This window comes from Schistocerca cancellata, chromosome 5, assembly GCF_023864275.1.
Source record: "Schistocerca cancellata isolate TAMUIC-IGC-003103 chromosome 5, iqSchCanc2.1, whole genome shotgun sequence".
NCBI lineage: Eukaryota > Metazoa > Arthropoda > Insecta > Orthoptera > Acrididae > Schistocerca > Schistocerca cancellata.
The window spans coordinates 224,273,599-224,293,463 of record NC_064630.1 but is presented as its reverse complement, the minus strand read 5'-3'; the positions used below and the strand labels follow the sequence as shown (position 1 = coordinate 224,293,463).

At 39.7% G+C, this 19,865-nt stretch overlaps 1 protein-coding gene across 1 annotated transcript in view; it reads left to right on the top strand.

The window, feature by feature from the left end:
• The window catches only part of LOC126188063 (aldehyde dehydrogenase 1A1-like), a 92,421-nt gene extending 80,745 nt beyond the window's left edge, over positions 1-11,676 (top strand). The window contains exons 9-12 of the mRNA XM_049929506.1: positions 722-886; positions 7,748-7,905; positions 11,067-11,141; positions 11,222-11,676. Of these exons, the coding sequence (XP_049785463.1) occupies positions 722-886; positions 7,748-7,905; positions 11,067-11,141; positions 11,222-11,291 (468 nt within the window). The 3' untranslated portion in view covers positions 11,292-11,676. The remainder of the gene's footprint in view (positions 1-721; positions 887-7,747; positions 7,906-11,066; positions 11,142-11,221) is intronic.
• The last annotated feature ends 8,189 nt before the right edge of the window (positions 11,677-19,865 follow it).

Here is a 19,865-nt window from a genome sequence, read left to right as displayed (position 1 = left end):
GAACCCACATATTGTGAGTATGAAGGAAGACAAAGTTCAAAAGGGGAGACTTCAAAGAGAGTTGGAGGTCAAAGATAATATATTGGTAAGCACAGTGCCAGCTTCAGTCCAGAGAACAGAATGAGAAGTAAAGATGGATTAAGAGAAAGAGAAATGAGAAGTGACATGAGTATTTCAGTTACGAGTTGTCCACTCAGAACTAGGAGGAAAGTGGGGCGGTGGGGTTGGGAAATGTGGAGGGTAGGTGTACGGAATAGAATAAAAAGATAAAAATTGGAAAGCAATAAAGATGTTAACTGAGTTAACAAATATAATAAAAAATATTAAAGTGTGCCCCAAAAATAAACTTTTCTTCAATGCTCATCCAGGTACTCAGCCAGTTCATCGTGTTATTACAAAAGGTGGATCACTCTCATCCTAGAATCTGAGTCACCTATCCCTACTTTCTAACCTTCCCCACCCATCCCTCTTTCGTCCTGAAGAAGGAATTAGTAGTTCCATAAGCTAGGACAGTTTCTAGTACTTTTAAATATGTCTGTCAGCAGAATTGGAATTTCACCTCTACGAGGTAAGTACTGGCCAGCCATCTTGTCTCATAATTTTATAATTTTCTCAAGTGAATTTTCCATTTGATACAAATAAAAATGTACATTAAGAGCTGACCTGTCTAATTATTGTTTCAAGTTCAGAAAAAACTGGTAATGAAGATAGTTCTTTACAGATCAATGAGAAAATGATGAATAAGGTTCTGGACTATATTAAATCAGGAAAGGAACAAGGAGCTCACATCGAATGTGGTGGAGAACGTCTGGGTACAACAGGTTATTTTATCAAGCCAACAGTCTTCTCAAATGTTACTGATGGCATGAAAATTGCAAAAGAGGAGGTAAGCACTTTTTATTGTTTTGTCTTTGAAAGTTTTATTGTCTTTTCTGAATATAAGCTGTAGTTTATGATTTTCATTTGCTGAAAGTAATACCATATTCCATTCATGACACAATAAGGTGCCCATGCCTCCAGTAAGGTAAAAGTAATCTGTATCAAAATTGTTAATCCAATAACCATAACTAATTACTTTTTCAGTCATCATCATCATCATTTAAGACTGATTATGCCTTTCAGTGTTCAGTCTGGAGCGTAGTCCCCATTATAAAATTCCTCCATGATCCTCTATTCAGTGCTAACATTGGTGCCTCTTCTGATGTTAAGCCTACTACTTCAAAATCATTCTTAACCAAATCCAGGTACCTTCTCTTTGGTCTACACAGACTCCTCCTACCGTCTACTGCTGAATCCATGAGTCTCTTGGGTAACCTTGCTTCTCCCATGCGTGTAACATGCCCCCACCCTCTAAGCCTGTTCACCCTGACCGCTACATCTATAGTGTTCATTCCCAGTTTTTCTTTGATTTCCTCATTGTGGATACCCTCCTGCCATTGTTCCCATCTACTAGTACCTGCAATCATCCTAGCTACTTTCATATCCGTAAGCTTAACCTTATTGATAAGGTAACCTGATCCAACCAGCTTTCGCTCCCATACAACAAAGTTGGTCGAAAGATTGAACGGTGCACAGATAACTTAGTCTTGGTACTGACTTCCTTCTTGCAGAAGAGAGTAGATCATTGCTGAGTGCCCACTGCATTAGCTTTGCTACATCTCACTTCCAGTTCTTCACTATGTTGCCGTCCTGTGACAATATGCATCCTAAGTACTTGAAACCGTCCACCTGTTCTAACTTTGTTCCTCCTATTTGGCACTCAATCTGTTTATATCTCTTTCCAATTGACATTACTTTCATTTTCGAGTTGCTAATCTTCATACCATAGTCCTTACATTTCTGATCTAGCTCTGAAATATAACTTTGCAAACTTTCAATCAAATCTGCCATCACAACTAAGTCATCCGCATATACGAGACTGCTTATTTTGTGTTCACATATCTTAATCTCACCCAGCCAGTCTATTGTTTTCAACATATGACCCATAAATAATATGAACAACAGTGGAGACAGGTTGCAGCCTTGTCTTACCGCTGAAACTACTCTGAACCATGAACTCAATTTACCGTCAACTCTAACTGCTGCCTGACTATCTATGTAAAGACATTTAATCGCTTGCAAAAGTTTGCCTCCTATTCCATAATCTCATAGAACAGACAATAACTTCCTCCTAGGAACCTGGTCATATGCCTTTTCTAGATCTATAAAGCATAGATACAATTCCCTGTTCCACTCGTAACACTTCTCCATTATTTGCCGTAAGCTAAAGATCTGGTCCTGACAACCTCTAAGAGGCCTAAACCCACACTGATTTTCATCCAATTTGTCCTCAACTAATACTCACACTTTCCTTTCAACAATACCTGAGAAGATTTTACCCACAACGCTGATTAAAGAGATACCTCTGTAGTTGTTGCAATCTTTTCTGTTCCCAAGTTTAAAGGTTGGTGTGATTACTGCTTTCGTCCAGTCTGATGGAACCTGTTCTGACTCCCACACCATTTCAAATATCCTGTGTAGCCATTTAAGACCTGGTATTCCACTGTATTTGATGAGTTCCGACTTAATTTCATCCACGCCAGATGCTTTATTGTACTGCAATCTACTGACCATTTTCTCCACTTCCTCAAATGTGATCCTATTTCCATCATCATTCCTATCCCATCGTACATCGAAATCTGAAATATTACTGATCGTATTTTCACCTACATTGAGCAACTCTTCAAAATATTCCCTCCATCTGCCCAAGGCATCAACAGGATCCACCAGCAGTTTTCCTGACCTGTCCAAAATACTTGTCATTTCCTTCTTACCTCCCTTTTGAAGACTGCTAATTACACTCCAGAATGGTTTTCCAGCAGCTTGACCCAAAGTCTCCAACCTGTTTCCAAAGTCTTCCCAAGATTTCTTCTTGGATGCTGCAATTATCTGTTTGGCTTTGTTTCTTTCTTCAACATAACTTTATCTGTCTACCTGAGTTCTAGTATGTAGCCATTTTTGATATGCCTTCTTTTTCCTTTTACAGGCTGCCTTGGCTGTGTCATTCCACCAAGCTGTTTGCTTCATCCTACCATTACACACTACTGTTCCAAGACATTCCTTAGCCACTTCTAGTACTGTGTCCCTGTACCTTGTCCATTCCTTATCCAATGACTGTAATTGACTACATTCAACTAACTGGTACCTTTCTGAGATCACTGTTATGTACTTGTGCCTGATTTCCTTATCCTGAAGTTTCTACACTCTTATCCTCCTACATGTGAACCTGACCTTCTGCACTTTCAGCATCACAATACCAATTTCACTGCAGATTAAATAGTGATCAGTGTCATCAAAGAATCCCCTGAATACATATGTGTCCCTCACAGCCTTCCTGAATTCCTGATCTGTTATTATATAGTCAATGACATATCTGGTTCCCCTGCCTTCCCAAGTATACCGGTGAATGTTCTTATGTTTAAAAAAGGAGTTTGTGATTACTAAGCCCATACTGGCACAGACATCCAAGAGTTGTTTCCCGTTCTTGTTGGCCTCCATATCCTCTCCAAATTTACCCATAACCTTTTCATACCCTTCTGTTCGATTTCCAATACTGGCATTAAAATCACCCAAGAGAAGAACACTGTCCTTGTCCTTTACTCAAACAACTACATCACTGAGTGCATCATAAAAACTATCCATCTTATCTTGATCTGTCCCTTCACAATGCGAATATACTGACACAATCCTAATTTTCTTGCTAGACATTGTCAAATCTATCCACATCAGATGTTCGTTTCCGTACCTTGTTGCAACTATGCTGGGTTCCATTTCTTTCCTGATGTAAAGCCCTACACCTCATTATGCTATTCCTGCTTTGACTCCTGACAGGTAGACCTTGTACTCTCCCACTTCCTCTTCTTTCTCACCCCTTACCCGAATGTCACTAACAGCTAAAACATCCAACCCCATCTTACTTGCAGCCTCTGCCAGCTCTACCTTCTTCGCAGAGTAGCCCCCATTGATATTAATAGCTCACCATCTTGTTACCATTCGTTTGCCGAGTCATATCTTAGGAGTCCCTGGTTTGTCAATTAGAGGTGGGACTCTGTCACCTCCAAAGGTCCGAGGCATTTTGCTCTGATTTTTGCCAGCATCATATTTAAAGTACCAGGGAAGCAGGTTGCTAGCCTTACTTGCCCCGGGTCCCATTGGGTTTTACCCCCAACGGTTGAGAGAATAACTGGTGGATTTGGTAGTCTTTGCTGTCTGAGCACAAAGGTGACCACGACTCAAAATATGTCTGAGATGCCCAGCCTTATTCCAAAGTAACTGGTATCCTGACTGTTAGGACCACTTACCTGGCCACTCATATGTTGCCCGTGGTTCATGAACTAGGACATGACAACAGGAGCCCACACCATGAACCACTTTTTCAGTTAGTACAACAAATATTTACTTTTGCATGTTGAAACATTCAGTCATCTATGTATCATTCACACATCATTTTTCTAAGTAAAAGTCAATGAAGTGCACATTATTCTCTATCTATGCTGTTTAGTTATAAGCAGTGATAAATTATACTACCAGTCTGAAGAATATTTTCAACAGCCTGTAGGTCATGCAATTCTCAATATAGCTGATAAAAATATATACAAACCAACAAAAGGGCACATCTTACTTTTGATCTAGTTTTTCTTCAGGGTGTGAAAAAGAGGAAAAAGTGGGTGCAGTAGGGAGGGGGCATGTCTACCCCAGAAACTAGGCTCATGAGGTATAAAGAGAAAGGGGGAGAAAGTTTAGGCAAATGGTATTCTGGAGTAGAGGGAAAGATTAAGTAAGGAGATAGGTTTATTGTCTAACAGCATTCAAGTGTTCTGGAAATTTGATGAGCGCTGTTCTTATGTAAAACACTGTGCAGTGAACGAATGTCATCTAACAGTCTCACATATGACACTCCTTTTAATGTTTTACTTTTTCCTGAGGTGCAGCTAAATATGTTTGTGGATTTGTGCATAGGCAGGTGTTAAAGAGAGATCAGTTACTGGGAATATGAACATTGGAATAAATATGTCAACAGGTATGTTGCATAGGTTAGGAGGGTGATGGAAAGCAACTCTTGTGTAGTGTAATGATAGTATTAGGAAATAATGCTCTGATTTCAGAGTTCAAAATAGGAAATTCGTATCTCTATATATAGACCAGTAACCTATTCAGGCATTAAAGCTGTGGATAGCATTGGGTAATGTGAGGTTTGGGAAAGAGTGCTTTAAGTGGTTTGGAGGTAAAAACTTTGCTGCTCAGACAGCAAGATGTGGATACTGTCACGGATGTTTCTAGAAGTTGGTCAGGAGGAGCGGGGGGGGGGGGGGGGGGGGAGGGTTGGCTTAGTGGGGAGTGGGAGTGGGAGGAGGGGAGGGGGTTTGGGGTAATGGAATATCACTTAACAAAAGGAGAGTTGGGGTCCTCCACCGACAAACTGGTAAAATTTGGTGTTGCTTAATGTAGTTTTTGGTAATTGTTTTGGAGTTCAGGGTAAAAACATGTCTACAGAATGTGTGTGCCTGGTAAAATAATACGATTTAACCCAGATGTCTGGCAACTTCAAAGTTTTTGTCTGAGGTCAGTAATGTAAGTGTTGGTAGGCATACCCGGCATATTTAGCTTTCTTGATTATTGTAAGTGGTACTTGTACATTAATATACATCCAGTGTATATTAATAAAGACACCCATTTTAAGTTAAATGATATTTTTTGGTTTAGATAGTAAGCTATTTGCCACTCTTATTCTTAAAATGTATTTGAAATACATTGCAACCTATACTGCTACATGATTATAAAAAAAAATGATTGAATCTGTTGAAGTAATTTATTTTCTGATTTGTGAAGTCATTTTATCCATGTAATATACTCCATTGGGGTATGGGAAGGGGGAGGTGGGGGGGGAGGGACACTATACTATATCCCCCATAGCCCCACCTCCCTGTCCTGTGCCATGGCCCCTGGATACTGTCCAAGAGATTTGTTTCTGGATCAGATCAGGAAAGCTCTTACTGCTAGGAATATTGTTCTTTGTGTGTTTATATCAATTTCTATCAGCTGTATTTACAGCTGTGCCTCCTGAATATAAATGATGGCCTGTCTGTCTGTCTCTCTGTTAACAAAGTGATTTTTTGAATGATATTTTCCTTTTTATGCAATAACCTTACTAAAAAAAATTGTTGCCTTGTTGGTGTATCAACACACAGGAATGCTCAGATAGGTATACTGTAAGATAATGTACAATAACTATAAAATGAAGACATTCACAAATTTCACCTCTACTTCTAATTTAAGCTTTTCTAATTTAAGCTTTTCCTACTCCCATTATGATTAAGTATGTTGCATTAATTGACATTGCCAGTAAAAATAATGATAGAGCTTCTCTCCAAAATACAGTGCTATTATAAATGATTCATTTATTTTCAGAGTTTTATATTTTCCAAAGTATTACAAGTACAGAGATGACTGATGGATGATCGAACCATAAATGCACCAGTTTTGCCTTATGCCCACCAGTTGATATAATGAGTGTACTGTCCTGACAATATGGCTTCAAAGCAAGAAAGATTTTTTTGTGTATTGGCATATGTGTGATGTTTATCTACTACAACAGTGCAGTGTGCATTCAGAAGAAATTATGGAAAAGAACTGCCATGTAAACAGAGGATTGCGTGTTGTTATTGACAGTTTATGGACACTGGTTGTCTCTGTAAATGGTCTGGTTGTCTTGGTTGACCAAGTGTGCCAGATGCAACCATGGAGAGGGTGAGAGAATGTTTTGTATGCAGTCCAAAAAAATCGATGGTCCATGCAAGCCGGCAAGTCATGAACTTGAATACCGCAGCAAATTGTGTGGAAGATTTTATGATGGTGTTTACTTTTTGACACATACTGTCTGCAGATCATGCAACAATTAAAATCAGAAGATAATGAGTGGCACCTTCAGTTTTGCATCACAATGCAGGAAGCGCTCGAGGATAGACATTCAACCTCCAAGCTAATATGCAGCAATGAAGCAACCTCCGATTCACCACAATATGAGTGTGTGGTGCACTTAAAATCTTCATGAAATTGTGGTGCAGGGATGAGATTTGCCAGAGGTCAATTTTTTCTGCAAAATGTTACAGACAAATCTGTATAGGCCATTTTTCTCCTGTGAGAAGACTGTGATGGCTACCTCTTACTTTGATATGTTGCAGTTGCGGTTGTTTCCACAAATGACTTCTGATTCTGAGAATTTCATCTTCCAACAAGAAGGGGCACCCTCTCATTGGAGCATTTATGTTTGGCACTACACAAATGATGAAATTCTGCATTGCTGGATTGGGCATAGTGGTCCCCCAGATCACCTGAACTAATGCTTTGTGACAGTTTTTGTATGGTGGTATGTTAAGGACTATGTTTATGTACCCCCACTGTCAAGAACATTGGAACAGCTCAGAGAACACATCAATGCTGCTTTGATGACCATTGACAGCATACTATGTAAGGTACAGAACAAACTTGATTACCGCTTGGACGTATATCATGTGGGCAGAGGAGCACTCGTAGAACATTTGTGGAGTGAAAAATGCAAACTTGGTGAGCTTACAGTTCTATTCATGCACCAGTCACATTTGTATACATAATACTTTGGAGAATATAGAGCTTTGAAAACAAATGATCATTTACAGTAGATTTATACATCATTTAAAGTTTGAAAACATTCGAAATGTTGCTGTTTCAGATATTTGGACCAGTTCAGAGTATTTTAAAATTCAAAACTCTTGAGGAAGCCATTGAAAGAGCAAACAATACTTCTTATGGGTTGGCTGCTGGAATCTTGACAAAAGATATCAATAGTGCACTCACTTGTGCAAATGCTTTAGAAGCAGGGAGTATCTGGTGAGTTTCAATATATGTGTATTCCTCATACTTTTTAATGTGTGAATTAATGTTATTGTTATGTGACTGAGTCAAACATATGTTATTGTGCTCCAGAACAAAAGTTTATTTTATTTATCTCCACATGATCTCGGATGTCTCAGTTGTTTCTTACAAGGAAAACTCCACATCGCACCCCCTTCAGATTTAGTGGTAAGATAGTTCAGTGGACACGCATGAAAACAAGAAAAAGGTGTACTAAACTGTGAAAAAAAGCAAAATATAAACAGTGAATGGTTCGAGGACAAGAAGTGGAATAAAGAGCAAGCTGAAACAGCCATAACATGGTGTGTAAGTGGTGATGGTGTCAGACTGCCTTTCTGTACACTTGGTAGTTGTCATACTATACATTGGTTACAGAAAATTAGTCAGGTGGTAAGATTACATTACCATTGCAAGTAAATGTGATGAATAGTGAGAGCAAGCAAGATACGACATAGATGTCTCACAGAAATGAAAACAACAAATAAATGCATGTGAACTATGTTACAGCTAAGAAATTAAAGAGTCAGGACTTCTAAAATGGAATGTGACTTCAAAAATGTTAACACCGTATGTTTTGACAGTGCACAGAAAAACAGTGCAGCTTATGTGACAGAGTATTATGTTTTCATCTTTTCTCTGGAAGTTTTCACATTCATACAAACATGTATATTAAGTAAGGAGGCCTATCTCACTCACTTACTGTGCATACAAATTAGGTGCATCTATAAGAGATTCCTATTGCGTGACAGACATACTGTCACTAATGCCATGTATGACACACCAGACATCTTTTCCAATAGAGGATTTGGTTGACTTGTCACCCTTGTCATCAAATGTTTGTGGTTCCCATTTGAAAGCCACTTCCTTTCAGCTGCTAATAGAGTAGTTGTGCAGAATCAAATGTCATTATAGGTCCCTGTCTCACTACCTTATGCCTTTCTGTTACAAATGGACATTACACTATGATACAGACACAAATTTGAATAAAGCAAATGGTGGAAATAATAATAATAATAATAATAATAATAATAATAATAATAATTTAGCACAATGGAGGTTTGAACACAGTTCACCTGCTCACCAGCAGTCCAGCACTGTAGCCACTTAACCATGATGCCATTCGCATTCCACTACCTCTATATTGCACTTCTTGCTCTTGGACTATTCACTGTTTCTATGTTGCTTTTTTTTTTTTTTTTTTTTTTCACAGTCCAGTTCACATTCTTCCTGTTTCCATGCTTGATCTGTGTTCATTTTTGACGGGCTGTCCACTGGGCCCTCTCACAATTAAATCTGATGGGGGATGTAATCGGGAGTTTCCCTTATTAGAATTTCAACAAACTTATTAATGTTGTCAGTTCATAGTCTTAGTTTTCCTTTTCTATTATTCCTTATTTGCCATTACTATCATTACGCAGAAGAGATCAGGAAAGAGCAGAAGTTTCAAATAGATTACCTACTGGTAAGGCAGGAATTTTTGAAACCAGATTTTAAACTGCAAAACTTTTCCAGGGGCAGGTGTGGACTCAGACCATAATTGTAAATTGAATCTGAAAGGTAGGAAGTTAAGGAGGTGGGAAGTGGATAAAGTAAAAATGCAGAGCTTATTGAGAGTTTCAAAGGAAGCACTGGGCAATGATTGGTTACAACAAGGGAAAGTGATATAGAAGAATATGATTGAGGAGCTTTGGGAACTGGGATAGTAATGGCAGTAGAACACTAAATTGGCAAAGAGACAAGGTCCAGCAGAAATCCTTGGGTACACAAGAGATACTGAATTTAATTTACAAATGTAAAAAATTTAAAAATGTAGGAAATGAGGTAGGCAAAAGGGAAGACAGCTTTTAAGAAATGAAACTGACAGAAAGCACAAAATACCATAGCAGGAATGGTTAGAGAAGTATACAGCTGTAGAAGCATACATGATTATGAGACAAATAGAAGCCACTTGTATGAAAATTAAAGACACCTTTTGAAAAAATAGACCCACCTTAATTACTGTTACAAGCTCTGGTGGGAAACCAGTATGAACCAAATTGAAAGAACTTTTTCAAAACAAGGTCCACAGCATAGATGACATTTCCTTAGAAATATTAATATCCTTGGGAATCATGACATAACTGTATGTGAGATATACATGACAAGTGAAATAATCTTGGACTTCAAGAAGAACTTAGTAATTTCAATTTCAAAGATGTGGGTGCAAAAAGGTATGAGTACTACCAAACCATAATTTTAATAAGTCATGGTTGCGAAATACATATTGACACAAATTATAGAAGAATAGAAAAACTGGTAGAGGTGTACCTTAGGGAAGATCTGTTTGGCTTCCAGTGAAATACAGGAATATGTAAGACAATATTTCCTCCCCAACTTATGTTAGATGCTAGGTTAAAGAAAGGCAAACCAATATATGTATGCAATAAATATTGTAAATCCACAGAGCACACTTTTAACCTCAAGCTAATTCATACAAAAACCTTCCATTAAACATTATTTATTGCAAGGAAGGGTCCCATATCCATAAGCTAACATGATCAGCTTCGTTGAATTCCAGATCATTAAATAACACGCACTTCAGGCAAAATGTTTCTCCAAAAAGATGAAAAGTTGTCTTGTAGGTTTGGATCCGTAAGTTCCAGAGACATATTTTTTAATGTACATGGATATAATTATGCCAGACTATTAGCTTTGTGAGTTGAGGAATGTGTTCTTGAAAATGCACATATTTTTACAAATTCTGCTACAGTGCAGAAGGCTCATATAGTAAGAGGAAGTGGATGAGGGAGGCCATTCTGTGTTATAAAGGTTATAGAGAAACTCAGTTTAGCAGACATACAGACACAAGGCACTGACACCTTCCCATGTTGTAACTGCTCTGTACATCCTAAAGCTGTCATGCCATCTTTTTATAACGTTACAGATATTTCATTCTTTTGAGAGACTGTGTGACCACATTAGTCACAGAACAGTTAGTTGAACCATTCTTCTCACACTGTCATGGTACAATTTTATGATAGTGTATAAAGTAATTGAAATGTGCTAGAAAATTGTGTACCTTATAACATTTGTTCTCAAATGCTATGTGCTTTCTGCGATCAGTGTAATGATTGATAAATTCATTTTATTATTTTAAGGGTCAACTGCTTCCTTGTTATTCCTGTTCAGGCACCATTTGGTGGATATAAAGAGTCTGGAATTGGTAGGGAAATGTAAGTAAAAAATAATCCTTTTAAATAACATGAGTTACTGAACAGAAATATTTTTTAATGTCAAATTTAACTTTTTGCAGGGGAGAAGAAACACTACATGAATACTTAGAAGTGAAGACAGTTTCTGTGAAGCTCCCATCCAAGTGTTGAAGTGTTTCCAAGAAATGAAACAAGGCGTTGCTGCTTTTATAATATTACAGAACCAGCAGTAATGTTTGTTACAATTATTATTTCTCAGGATAATTTCTAATAAAGTAAATCATTTGCAATTTTTAATAAACTGTTTCCTAATTTATAGTCTAGTGTATTCATTTTATTTAGCACGCTGGTACTGCTCCATGTCTGTCATTACTCTGAACCATGTGTGTCATTACTCTGAATTTCAACTGTCATTTAACCAAATGAAGAAGCATTAATGGATTGCTATTAAGTATTACTTCTTGCCATACAAAGGCAGTAGCCCATTTCACTTTTATAAAACTGCAAGTGTTTCATGAGCCGATGAAAAAATAATAAGATTCCAGACTTAATTTTATGGCACTGAATACTATATAGAGTCTGCTATTATAGAATCTTCATTGCAATACACAAGTAGTGAGACGTAATTCGTTTTTGTACCTAAGTTTACCTTCTATTATAATTTAGAGCAATGGGCCTTAACTCAGATAAATTTTTATTCAGTGTGGGATATCAACTTTCTTACTGGGTAAACAATATCAGGTGCATGGCACAGGTTCAGTCTCATAGTGATAGTTATTAGGACTTTCTCCCTTTCCTTTCACACATGACTCACAGGAAGGATGATGGCTTAAATGCTTCTGTGGGTGTTTTAATTCATCTAATCTTATCTTAGGGATCCTTATGGCAGTAACAGATATATAAGGAGGCGATTAAATTTTTAGGCTCATTGCTATAAACTGAACAAGTAGGTTTTCACAGGATAGTGTTCGACAATCTGTGACCTGTTAAGTAACTTAGCTTTTTTTTCCATTTGCTGCAACATGGTGGTTGTCATTTCCTAGTGTGATCACTGTTGACATCATTTTCACTATGCCTAGATTTGTAATCCTAATCATGATAGTGGTCCTGGTAAGATAAAATGCATGTCATTTTAAATGTGCAAAAGTGAATCAAATGAAAAATTTGGTTATGCTCAAGTTGTGATAAAGGCAATCTCAGTAAGAAATTTATCAACAAGGTCTGTACACACAAGATCATTACAATTCTACTGGAAGAAATATATGCGTTAAATCACAAATGGGTAAAATGTTAAGTATGAACACAAATGGCACCGACATGATTAAAAATCTTAATCATAATCTTTGCAGAAAGTGTAGAATCATGGTGAGAAACAGTATTCAGTGCACTGAATGTGACATCATATTTCACATTCTATGTGGTAAGATTGATCCCTCATTAAAAGAAGGTCTTTCTATATCGTACTAGTGTCTGTGAGTGTGAGTGCACTGAGTGTGTGCATGTTTCCAGTTGTGTAGTAACCAACTAATACAAAAAACTAGTCCAAGGTGCCCAAATATGGCTTTATTCATAACCTCTGAACAATAATGGAGATAGCCTCTTGAAACTCCACATAACACAGAACATTTAATGTGCTCGATACAAACTAGAATGTCTAGTTAGAGTTATTCATTGCTGTACTTTGCTTATATATGTGCAAGTTCCTGGCAGATGATGTGGCGGAGAGGCACTTTGCACCAGGAAGCTGGAGCTCCAGGGTACTGCATGGGGAGGAGATGGCCAATGGAATGGAGGTGCCTCCACAGCAGGCGACAATGCGCTCGAGGCGGAGAGAGGTGGTGCGGCCTGTGGTGATGGAGTGCAACTGATCAAAATGGTGCACCACCAGCCCGTTGGTCATATGGATGTCACAAAGGCAGTATACCAAACGGCAGACAACAATGGCAATTGTCCACTTGGGCCAGGAACCAAAACCTTTTGCCCACACTGGTGATCCCGGTGCGAAGCGGTCGGACAAAGCCGACGAAGGCAGGTGCGGTGCAGGCCACAGCAGGTGGAGGAACATGCATAGCTGCCAGCCATTAAGCAACTCAGCTAGTCTCCATTCACCCATAGGTGTGAAACAGTAGGTTCTCAGAAGGATGTTGTCTGGTGAAGAATCCACAACAAACTTTTTCATTTGGAACCTGGATATATGCACTAGTCATTTTGCCTTGCCATTTGATTGATGGTGGAAGAATGGAGCATTAACATGACAAATGCTGTGATGGGAACAAAATAATTGAAAGGTGTGTGAAATGAACTATGAACTGGTGACCATTAGCAGAAAGTAAGGTACAAGGCAACTGCTGAATAAAAAAAAAAAAAAAAAAAAAAAAAAAATAATCCTCAAAAGTGTGCAAATTGTGACCTCAGTTGGTGTCAACACACACCAGAGAATCTAAGGAAACTGGGAAAATGCACCCACCACCAAGAGCCAACAGGTATTCAAGAAGAGGCCTGTAAAGTCTTCATGAATGCACTCCCATGGTTGGTGTGGAGCAGGTCAGGTTGACAGAGATGCCCTGGGAGCTGCCTGTTGCCAGGCACACTGCTCACAAGCCACAACATAACGGATAATTTCACCATCAATCCATGGCCAAAAAACATGTTTCCCAGCTATCAGTTTAATGCCAAAACTACCCAATGACCCTGGTGGAGAAGGCATAGAAACTCATGCCATAATGTGGCGGAAATGACTGCCCCGGTATATCGATCTCCCATGGACAACAGCAAAACACTGTCAAAAACAGAGAGGCAATACCATAAGGAAAAATAGCCATGTGTGGGGTCCAAAGCCCTACCAAGCAGTTTGTCTGGCCAGGCCTGTTGAACAAACTGAACCACCTGATGGAGAACCAGGTTGGCAGCTGCTATGCATGAGCTTGCAATTGAGAAACCCTCAACCTTGGCTTGTGGTTTCAGTATCAAGATGGAAGCAAAGCAGTTCTTCATGCTCAAAGTTGGGATCAGGACCCACAGGAAGGCAAGTCAAAGTGTCTGCATTAGTGTGTTTGAATGCTGGTCCAGAGATATGTAGCTAAACAAGGGGCCGAGAATAGTTTGGATTTCAACATTTGAAAAGCATATTCGCTATCCAGGCTCTAACAAAAAGGTACATTCTTGTGTAACAAGGCATCAATGGGTAGGCCAACAAGGCCACCTCCAGCATGAATATATAGTAGAAGGCTAAGTTCTTTAGGAAGGCCTGAAGCTCCTTTGATGAAGGGTGAGGCATAGCGATAACAGCAGAGACGTGGTCTTTCATAGGGTGAACCCCATCCCATGAGACCTCAAACCCCAAATAAACAATAGAAGGTTGAAAAAATGAGATTTTGCAAGGTTATGCAGTAGGCCTAAGGACTGTGAGACAGAAAACAAAGTGCACAAGTTTTTCAAGGAGAGGAGTCAGTGACAATAATAACATCCAGATAATTAATGCCACCCAGCACATACATAATCAGTTGGTCTAAAAATCATCGGAAAGTAGAAAGAGCTCTAGCCATACCAAAAGGAAGGTGCAAATATTGACAGGAACCAAAAGGAGTATTCTAAACCAGAACTTGCAGAGGCTATTCATCCACAAGAACCTGCAAGTACACTCCAGACAAATCAATTTAAAAAAAGTACTGGTCACACAATATTGTGCCAACAGTTCCTCCTGGCATGGGAGGGGATATGTATCCACGATTGACTGTGAAATGACAGTAGTACTGAAGTCACCACAGAGGTGAAGTTTCTTTGATGGCTTCTGAACTATAGCCACCAGAGATGATCATTCACTAGGCATAAAAGGTTGCACATCCCTAGAGATTGAAGTCTGTTCAATTCTGTTTTCACCTAAACTCTCAGGGTGACAGGAATAGGGTGTGTACAACAAAAATGAGGCTAAGCCATGGATTCCAAAAACGTTTGAGCAAAAAAAATATTGTAGTACACCGTATATCTTCTGAAGCCAAGTCCAAAAATTCATCACACAGTGTTTCCAGCGGAGAATACAATATCTGATCAGGTACAATGTGAAATGTATCAGTGACATAAAATCCAAATGCCTAAAATATGTCCATCCTGAAAATGTTCTCAACTCTGGCATCAGCAACCACCAAAAATGTAATGGAATGAACCACTGACATGGAAGAGGCAGATGCTTTAAATTGTTCCAGCAGCACAATGTTCTGTCTGTTATAACTTACCAGCTCCTATTTAGCCAATGTCAATGTCAGTGAGTCTCGACTCACATAGGTTTGATAATTCGAAAACATCACAGCAGTACCTGTATCAACCTGCAACTGGAGCATCTAGGGTGGTCGGGTGTTCTGAAAGATATCAGCGTCATTCTTGCGCGATATTTTGGTAATGTAGCTTGCAACAACTTGATGTTGTGTTTATGGAGGAACCTATTGATTCCGGCAGAAATAGAACCAGCATAGGGTAGATACACCACCTTCCTTGCTTCATCTTGCTCTGCTTCTGGAACCTGTGGTGAAGCAAATGGTTGGAGTACCATCTCAATTTGTTTGGTAGTATATCCATTTTTTACAGAACACTGTTTTAAGATGCTCTATTTCTGTTGGTAGACTGACAGGGTATGTGCTCTATGGACCAATGTCTTAAGAACTCTGTTCTTCTGCGCAGGGTGGTGACAGCTGTTGGCCTGCAGATATAAATCATTGTGTGTGGGTTTTCGATACACACTGTGGGCAATTGATCCATCTGCTTTCCTATTAACTAGTAAATCCATAAACGGCAGCTGGGCATTCTTCTCCAGTTCTATGGTGAACTTGATATTTGGGTGGCAAGAGTTCAGATGTTCAAAGAACTCAGTGAGCCTGTCCTTCAAATGAGGCCAGATCACGAAGGTGTTGTCCACATACCTGAAGAAGCATATGTGTTTATATCAGGCTGTCTCTAATGCTCTCTCCTCAGATCTCTCCATAAACATGTTGGCAACCACAGGAGACAGTTTGCTGCCCATAGCTACACTTGATTTTCCTGGTAACATTGGTTCCCATACGGGAAATACGTGGATGTCAGTGTATGCCTGAACAGGTCCAACAGAGCACTGTCAAATTTTTCCGCAATCAATTCTAATGAGTCTTTCGGTGGGACCCTAGGGAACTGTGATACCACATCAAAACTAACCATGATTTCCAAATCTGTGATGCATAGTTGCTTAAGGCATTGCAGGGAGTATCTTGAGTTTCAGATGTGGAGAACACATTTCGCCTCATACAGAGACAGCAGATCTTTCAAGTACTTGGCTGTAATATATGTAGGTGCCCCAATATTACTGAAAACTGGGCATAGGGGCACACACTCCTTGTGTATTTTGGGCAAACCATAAAGTCTATGTGGCACTGGTGCTTTTGCCCGAAGTTGTCTGATGATCTTGTCAGGCATCCCTGTCTCCTTCAGAAGAGTCTTGGTCTTTTTGTCCACCTTGTCAGTGGGGTCACACTCCAAGGTTCTATATGCAGTGTCCCTCAGGAGTTGGTGTATTTCCTCATTGTAATCCACCCGCTGCAGAATGCCTGTAGAATTCCCTTTGTCTGCTGGCAGTACTACAATATTGTTGTCTTCCTGGAGCTTCTTGAGTGCACACCACTTCTCAGTTGTGATGTTCAATTTTGGAGGCCTGGCATTGGTGAGAGCCCTGCAAGTCCCTCGGCAGGCTTCCTCTGCCACATTAGGTGGAAGTGTGGCTGCAACTTGCTCTATTGCACTGATGAAACCTGAAATGGGCTCATTTCTAGGGGTCAGTGTGAAGTTGAGACTCTTGCTGAGTACCTTTAAGGATGTGTCATCAAACTGTATGCCACTTAGGTTCATCTCAGTGCAAGTCTCTTCCATCTGCTGTGCTTTCTTGCTCATCTACATCTACATCTACATCTATACTCCGCGAGCCACCTTACGGTGTGTGGCGGAGGGTACTTATTGTACCACTATCTGATCCCCCCCTTCCCTGTTCCATTCACGAATTGTGCGTGGGAAGAACGACTGCTTGTAAGTCTCCATATTTGCTCTAATTTCTCGGATCTTTTCGTTGTGATCATTACGCGAGATATATGTGGGCGGTAGTAATATGTTGCCCATCTCTTCCCGGAATGTGCTCTCTCGTAATTTCGATAATAAACCTCTCCGTATTGCGTAACGCCTTTCTTGAAGTGTCCGTCACTGGAGCTTGTTCAGCATCTCCGTAACGCTCTCGCGCTGACTAAATGTCCCCATGACGAATCGCGCTGGTTTTCGCTGGATCATGTCTATCTCTTCTATTAATCCAACCTGGTAAGGGTCCCATACTGATGAGCAATACTCAAGAATCGGACGAACAAGCGTTTTGTAAGCTACTTCTTTCATCGATGAGTCACATTTTCTTAGAATTCTTCCTATGAATCTCAACCTGGCGCCTGCTTTTCCCACTATTTGTTTTATGTGATCATTCCACTTCAGATCGCTCCGGATAGTAACTCCTAAGTATTTTACGGTCGTTACCGCTTCCAATGATTTACCACCTATGGCATAATCATACTGGAATGGATTTCTGCCCCTATGTATGCGCATTATATTACATTTATCTACGTTTAGGGAAAGCTGCCAGCTGTCGCACCATGCATTAATCCTCTGCAGGTCTTCCTGGAGTACGTACGAGTCTTCTGATGTTGCTACTTTCTTGTAGACAACCGTGTCATCTGCAAATAGCCTCATGGAGCTACCGATGTTGTCAACTAAGTCATTTATGTATATTGTAAACAATAAAGGTCCTATCACGCTTCCTTGCGGTACTCCCGAAATTACCTCTACATCTGCAGATTTTGAACCGTTAAGAATGACATGTTGTGTTCTTTCTTCTAGGAAATCCTGAATCCAATCACAAACCTGGTCCGATATTCCGTAAGCTCGTATTTTTTTCACTAAACTGTAGTGCGGAACTGTATCAAATGCCTTCCTGAAGTCCAGGAATACGGCATCAATCTGCTCGCCAGTGTCTACGGCACTGTGAATTTCTTGGGCAAATAGGGCGAGCTGAGTTTCACATGATCTCTGTTTGCGGAATCCTTGTTGGTTATGATGAAGGAGATTTCTATTATCTAAGAACGTCATAATACGAGAACACAAAACATGTTCCATTATTCTACAACAGATTGACGTAAGCGAAATAGGCCTATAATTATTCGCATCTGATTTATGACCCTTCTTGAAAATGGGAACGACCTGCGCTTTCTTCCAGTCGCTAGGTACTTTACGTTCTTCCAGCGATCTACGATAAATTGCTGATAGAAAGGGGGCAAGTTCTTTAGCATAATCACTGTAGAATCTTAAGGGTATCTCGTCTGGTCCGGATGCTTTTCCGCTACTAAGTGATAGCAGTTGTTTTTCAATTCCAATATCGTTTATTTCAATATTTTCCATTTTGGCGTCCGTGCGACGGCTGAGGTCAGGGACCGTGTTACGATTTTCCACAGTGAAACAGTTTCGGAACACTGAATTCAGTATTTCTGCCTTTCTTCGGTCGTTCTCTGTTTCGGTGCCATCGTGGTCAACGAGTGACTGAATAGGGGATTTAGATCCGCTTACCAATTTTACATATGACCAAAACTTTTTAGGGTTCTTGTTTAGATTGTTTGCCAATGTTTTATGTTCGAATTCGTTGAATGCTTCTCTCGTTGCTCTCTTTACGCTCTTTTTCGCTTCGTTCAGCTTTTCCTTATCAGCTATGATTTGACTACTCTTAAACCTATGATGAAGCTTTCTTTGTTTCCGTAGTACCTTTCGTACATGATTGTTATACCACGGTGGATCTTTCCCCTCGCTTTGGACCTTAGTCGGTACGAACTTATCTAAGGCGTACTGGACGATGTTTCTGAATTTTTTCCATTTTTGTTCCACATCCTCTTCCTCAGAAATGAACGTTTGATGGTGGTCACTCAGATATTCTGCGATTTGTGCCCTATCACTCTTGTTAAGCAAATATATTTTCCTTCCTTTCTTGGCATTTCTTATTACACTTGTAGTCATTGATGCAACCACTGACTTATGATCACTGATACCCTCTTCTACATTCACGGAGTCGAAAAGTTCCGGTCTATTTGTTGCTATGAGGTCTAAAACGTTAGCTTCACGAGTTGGTTCTCTAACTATCTGCTCGAAGTAATTCTCGGACAAGGCAGTCAGGATAATGTCACAAGAGTCTCTGTCCCTGGCTCCAGTTCTGATTGTGTGACTGTCCCATTCTATACCTGGTAGATTGAAGTCTCCCCCTATTACAATAGTATGATCACGAAACTTCTTCACGACGTTCTGCAGGTTCTCTCTGAGGCGCTCAACTACTACGGTTGCTGATGCAGGTGGTCTATAGAAGCATCCGACTATCATATCTGACCCACCTTTGATACTTAGCTTAACCCAGATTATTTCACATTCGCATTCGCTAATAACTTCACTGGATATTATTGAATTCTTTACTGCTATAAATACTCCTCCACCATTGGCGTTTATCCTATCCTTGCGGTATATATTCCATTCTGTGTCTAGGATTTCGTTACTGTTCACTTCCAGTTTTAACCAACTTTCCGTTCCTAATACTATATGCGCACTATTTCCTTCAATAAGAGATACTAATTCAGGAACCTTGCCCTGGATACTCCTGCAGTTTACCAATATTACGTTAACTTTTCCTGTTTTTGGTCTCTGAGGACGGACGTTCTT